General features: G+C 50.7%; 1 protein-coding gene across 1 annotated transcript; it reads right to left on the reverse strand.

Annotated features, from left to right (window-relative positions):
- Window positions 1-4,316: 4,316 nt before the first annotated feature.
- Window positions 4,317-4,502, reverse strand: LOC131289086 (uncharacterized). Its single transcript, XM_058318286.1, has one exon. The coding sequence runs from the start codon at window positions 4,500-4,502 to the stop codon at window positions 4,317-4,319; it is 186 nt and encodes a 61-aa protein (XP_058174269.1).
- Between the last annotated feature and the right edge of the window lie 2,052 nt (window positions 4,503-6,554).

Consider the following 6,554-nt stretch of genomic DNA (forward strand, 5'->3'; position numbering starts at 1 on the left):
GGGGAGCGTCCAATAACCGAACGCAAACGGCGTGCACGTGATCGACACGACAGAAACAGCAGTAGCAGCAGTAGCAGTGGTGCTGGAATTGCTGATGACCCCACGTGAATCCTTGACACTGGTCCGAGAGCAAAAAAGAAAAAAAATTGGGAATTAATTGACCTCGGTCATGTTGGATGGGAACATTTGGTATTCTTGGCTCCATTAGCAATTCCTCGGAGGACGCGAGCAGTCTAAGGTTACCGAAATAGGAAACCGAAACCTGTGGACACATTCTTCGAGAAATATCTAGAGCATTCGCATTAGAATATTTGTCTATGTGCATTTGAATTCAAAGAGTGATGCGCAATTTTTGCGTAAGGAAAATGATGTTAGAATAACTGAAATTCTGACCCTGTTGTACTTAACAAATTGTAAACTTGGAATTTGAGACTGGTTTTCGAACATCAGAAATAGTAAACAAGAAGAAATTCAATTCAATTCACGTCATTGATTGATTTAAAAAGTTTTTTTTTGTTCTTCTGGAAACAATTCTTATTATGAAAGCGTTTAGAAACATTGGACGTTAATAAACTGCGAATCTAATATGTTTCCTTTGGAATGATGTTTCAAGAAAATACCTTAGGATTGAACTTTTTAGAGTGTTTTCTATTCTCAAATGAACGACACTGATTGATTTAAAACGAATTTTTTGTACTTCTGGAATCAATTCTTATTATGATAGCGTTTATAAACATTGAGCGTTTATAAACTGCGACACTCTAACCTGTTTCCTTTGGATTGATGTTTTGGCATAATGTAAGATGCTAATCCGAAACATTTTTTAACGACGTCAAGAGGAACCGTGCGAGAATCAGCTAGACATGACAAGCAAACGCGTTAAATATTAACAGAAACTAGACGAGCACATCCAGCTGTCCAACAATGTAGCTCAAGAGTGACCTAGTTCTGATCCTTCCCCTTCCTCTCGCGCAACGGTGGGTCCTTCCGCGTTTACCTTTTTCAGCTTGGCCAAAGCCAAAAGTTGATGTAACTGCGTGACTGTTGTGGTGAAACACATGCTGCTCTGGACCGGAGGATGGAGAGGCGTACGCGACACCTGCAGCATACGCAAGGGGGAGGAGGCCCATAAAGTCATAACCCGAGCCTAAGCCGTACAGCGCTAGACGGATGCGCCCACCGGTTTCGTCCCCCCCCCCCCTCGTTTCGGGGAGGAGGAGGGAGGAGGGGAGGTTGACAGACCCGAACCAGACGTCATCATCAGGTGACAGCTCCCACTGCGGAGCGGAGCCGCGAGAAAAGGGCGAGCAAAACAAATCTGACGTCTAGCTTCGGTTCCGCGAGACACGCGGCGAACTCGGAGTGTGTGCGCATATGTGTGTGTGTGCCGCCTTCAGTACACGATGTACGCGATGATCGCGACACGGGGGAGCTCGAGGGTTCTGACTCACGCGGGACACTCCACCCCACCCCAGCTCCAACGTCGCGTTTCGCGCCTCTCCCCCCACCCTACCACCATTCGCCCTGTCCGCCGCCCACGTGCGTCGTCACCTTCGTGCCGTACCGGAGTCTCTGTGTTTGTCGGTCAATGATCGACATCGAAAATAAAAATACATCTACGTATACATCCACCTCGCCTCGATCTTGAACTTTTGGAAGCGACTTTGCGCGGTCGAACCAATGCCCCTCCCTCCCTCCCCGGTTACCCCTCCCTCTTCTGGCGTGTCGTTGCGTTGGGTGCGCGCAGTGTTTGCGCTGTGTTGGTGTTTCGCGGCCGGCAGCTGTTGTAGCGACGCTGGGGTCAACCGTCCCATCGGCGCCCCACAGCACAACACACAGCCGTGTGCTATTTGTTCGCGTTGCCCGCACGGACACATCGACGCCGCGAGTGTCTTGCCGCCGCGCAGTTCGCACATCGCAAACGATCACGCACATGACGAGCCTTGAAAATGTCACTGCCTCTCTTCCTGGGCGCGATGACGTGTGACGTGTGGAGATATTGATACACCGCGAAACCAGATAAACCGAGCGGACTGGGACCAGGAGGGGAGAGTGGGAGGGAGGTAGAAAGAGAGAGAGAGATCGGCAGGCATGATCGTGAGCTTGGTCGGGGTGGCGAACTTCGCGAAGACGTTGTACCACGCGGGTGCTTAGATTCCTTCGAAAAACACCGCGATTAACCCATCCAACATTTGGCACACAAACACTGGCACACGTACGGGCTTCAACCCCTCCGGCGGCGGGGTCCCCAAGGCGAGCAACATTCCCACCCTCCCGTCCGCCCGCCCGCTGCCTGCTGCAACGAATACCAAATGACAAAAGCAGGAAGCGGTCGGTTTTTGTGTGATTCGCGCACTTCGGTTTTGCTGCTTTTATTATTGCTGCTTTGCGGAAGGGATTTGCTGCGCAACCACCCCGACTGTACGCAAATGATGTAATGTCCCGCCGATCAAAGGCAACGCATTTTCTTCCCGGAACCCCGAACTGGTGGCAGGAAACCGATTGGAGGAAGGAAATAGTGTCGATGCGCCGGAAATCGGCCCCTGTTTGATGACGAACACACAGGACGAAAGAACCCTGAAGGACATTGGTCGGGATTTCGGATAATTTGACTTTCCTCTTATTCTACAAATGATAAAACGGCGTTGGTGTTTGATTTTTTAAATAGTTGTTTTTATATGATTTTCTTCAATAATATGTTCAACAAATATTCGTAATAATAGAATAATATATAATAAAATAATCATGATGATAATCATCATTTCAATTCCTTCCTTCGCCCGCGAGACAATCGATTTGCTTGGTTGAGGTTTGCATTTCTGTTCCTGTGCTCTCGAAACTATTTCCCGAACTGCTCCACCTGAACTCTGGCCGAAATTTGAATTTGATTTGTCAAAATAAAAAAACGGGGTTCATTTGAACTTTCTCCGGAAATACTTTCATCTGTCGCTGTGTGTTCCTGTCGGAAGCAAATTTTCACTTGTTTGTTTGCCGGCCGAAGGAAGGAGTTCCGATCATCATTTGTTCCACTTATACGCGGGTCGTGAAAAACAATGCAAATAATAATCATTTAAAAAAAAAACAACACTCCTAAGCAACGTCAAATGGGAAACGCACCGCCATCCGTGTCCACCTATGCTCGCCAGGCGACACCGATACGAGCGGACCGTTTTCGCCAACCTTTTGAGCGCGTTGCTTAACGTTGTTATTGGCAGTTTGGAGGCTGATTTGCTGGTTTGCAATTTGCAGGGCGTACCAAAAAAAAAGTTAAACGATGGGGTATTTGGAAGGAAAAGAACCATTTCTCTCTTCCGCGATATACACGTAGTACAACTAAACGTAGTTAAATAACGCTCGAGGATCGAGCAAAAATACGTAACCATAGAGTAAGGGGGGAAGTAGAGTGGAACAGAAGAAGTAGTATAAAAAAAAGGTTTCAAAGTAAACCTTTAGGCAGTGGCCAAGGCAGGTAGATAAGAGATTACGCGTTATCCCCCGCGGGAGAACATATTAATACTAGGGCAGCAGGCTGAAGTAGCTTGTACACAAATAATAATTTTAATAAAATAGGTAATAATGATAATAATAATAATAGTAGCGATTAAAGTAGTGTAGTGAGTGAGTAATAGTAAGTAAAACGCATTTAAGGCACTAAGAGACCCAGTAGAAGGGCGGATGGGCAAAAGTCTTGCGCGGCGAACTTGAGATGAGCTGAGGTGACTGGAAGTACTAGACCATGGTTCCCCGGGAGTGGAGTTCCCATGTCGTCTGTATCGTCGGAATCGGTTTTGCAGTACGGAAACTCTCTGGTGCCTATCGCGCGAAAAAAGGATTCCACCGTCCAGGAAGTAGTGGTTAGCAACGAACTAGTGTCGATAGTACCTAGCCTGATCGAGTCAACGGGTACGGGTCCCGCCCCGGAAGCGAATGAAACACCTGGGTCGCACACTCTCTCTAAACCACATACCAGCGCTGCTGCCGTGTTACCTCGGGAACCTCCCAGGAGGACCTCATCCGCCTCCGCCGACAGCTGGACGTTTCCTCGCGGCCTCGCACCCTCCTCAACCGTCGATCGTCGATGGCGGCCATCGTTGACCCGGGACCTTTTGCGTCCCCGCAGCCGGTGTGTGTGTGTGTGTGTCTGGTGGTCTGGGCTATGGGTAGTGTGTACGCGGATGGTAGGGCTGGGGCGCTCTGGTGCTGCTCTAATACGCTCAGTAAAAAAGTATCACATTGTGCTGCTGTTTCAAGGAGAGATTCACGTCGCGAAACGAGTCCTGCTCTCCTGCTGCCTGCTTCCAAGCACGAACTCCCGCTTAGTAGAGCCCGGTCGGGTCCAGGTAATGGCACATGACTTGATGCTGCTTCTGCTGCTGAGGCGACATCCGCTGGTGATTCTGGAACTGTTGATGGTGGAACTGCTGCTGCTGGGAGCGCTGGTAGTTCGAGGACGCACTACCTGGACGCCGGTACATGCCGGTGGGATCGAGCTTTCGCTGCATGTTTACGGTTTTGTGTGGTGGTTTTCTTCTGCTATCAAACTTAGATGGTCACTCTTGGCTCCAAGATTTTGTGGAGTCAGCTGGCTCGAACGATGGCTTGTAGAACGTCGGTGGTTTACTTCGACGGGAGTGGCAGAATTCGCAGAGCAAACACTCTAATAGTAGCCGGTGGGGTCCAAGATTGCCATTTTGGTTTTCGTCTAAGGTTCTCCTATATCTCAACTCTCGTTTCTATGGCAATGTTACCTCTGCTCGACGCTCGACAATCTTCACCAAAACTCCGATGAGGTCGTCAGCACGATCAATAGTGACCGGTGGGATCCAGCTTGCGTGCCATTTTTGCCGAGTTTTCTACAATAACGTCTTCAGTGCTTCCGTAATGGATCGGTACCTCCGTGGAATCCGGCGTCGGGAACTGCGGGTGTTGCTGCAGAGGGCGCGCGTGCAAGCGAAACGACCGAAAGGCTGATAGACAGATTGGGCTACGGCTACGGCTAGTAGTGACCGGTGGGATCCAGCTTCTTGGCCATTGTGAATCGCGTAGAATTTCAAACCGAACAAAACTCAACACTGTGCGGGCACTTCGTACGGATAGACTTCGACGATCGGCGAACAGTTCTTGTTGTTGTTAACGCACTTTTCACAAACACGCACACAGACACTTGCGGTTGGCTCGCGAATTACACTCCCGTGTTGGGCGAGGGCACGTACGCACGTTGAGTCTTTCAGTAGTAACCGGTCGGGTCGAGGATCGCCATTGTGAAAGATATAAGCGTACGGCAGCAGGTAGGTAAGAGATAAGACAACTCGGAAGTACAGAGCGACGGCACAGAGAACCGAACTGAACACTTCGAAGGAAGATTAGGAGTGGTGTACAGCAGGAAAAGAGCAACGATCGCCGTGGAGCTGATGTTGCGCGGTGTTGCGTCCGATCGTGTCGACCTCACGGTAGCGAATGAACGCTAACAACGACGTTGGGGCTGCGTGTACTACACTGCGACGCTGTTCGGCTTTGAGTTCCTTCGCGATCGCGGTTCGCGCCTCGCGAGTATCAGATGAATCTCGCCGTTCTCGCTGCTCGTCGCGGAAAATCTCACGGAGAATGAGTACGCAGGGTACGCAGAGTTGCCGAAAAGATAAAAGAGTGTCGATCGAAGAAATAAAGCAGACTGGAGACACTCCGAAGCTGTACGCTAGCGCGCTGTCTCGCTGGAAAGGGGAGTTGTTGCTCACTCGACTGACTGCGTCGTTCTGACAACTTCCATCAGCCGGCCGATGCTCTTAAATCGAGCTCTCTCCCGGGCACCCGGGTCCGCTTTTCCTGCTCGAACGCCGCGGGGCCGGAAAACGCAAACGCACGACAGCCGGTGAGCTGCCGCCGCTGCTCGAAAAAAAGAAAACACATCCGAGGCGTGTGTGGGAGCGAGCCAGGCGAACCGCAGACCCAGGTAGGGCGCCGCTCGAAAGGGCACACGATCGTAGGGACACCGGTGTGTGTTCGAGCGAGAAGGCACGAGGGCGAACCCGTGTGTGCGCCAGCTGCACACCAATTCAGCTCAATCCCGGCTGCATTTGACGATCGGTTTGTTTGGGCCTCTCGTTCCGGCTCGCGAGGAACGGCGCGATCGTTCACAGCGTCTTCCCGTTGCCGTCTCGCTCGAGTCCACGTGATCGCGCTGGCATTAGATTCTAAGACGATTTTCGCCCGATCTTCCAGCTTCCTCCAACGTTCTGGGATCAAGGGGATACCATGGGATGGGAATGAAAAAAAAAAAGTCTAATCAGAATCATCTACCTCTCCCTCTCGATCGCCCTCCGATCGGGCTTGCAACCGAGCAGGATGGCACAGGGATATTCAGCCGGCTGCTCCTTGATGAGGCTTACCTATTGCCTCCAGGTAGACTCTTTCGGGATCAATTGGAAGATTCTGATTCGTCCGCCCCGAGCAACCGGGCTGGATTCTAGGAGGAGTTCTGACGAAGGTTCTGCCTCTCTATCCATCCTCTCCTACGCCTAATCCTAATGTCGATGCAGCTGTGCCACGCCGTACCT

Source organism: Anopheles ziemanni, chromosome 3, assembly GCF_943734765.1.
Source record: "Anopheles ziemanni chromosome 3, idAnoZiCoDA_A2_x.2, whole genome shotgun sequence".
NCBI classification, from domain to species: domain Eukaryota; kingdom Metazoa; phylum Arthropoda; class Insecta; order Diptera; family Culicidae; genus Anopheles; species Anopheles ziemanni.

Bases quoted from the DNA above. Each gene is read 5' to 3' on its own strand.
- LOC131289086 (XM_058318286.1), bottom strand. From the start codon at position 4,502: ATGCAGCGAAAGCTCGATCCCACCGGCATGTACCGGCGTCCAGGTAGT.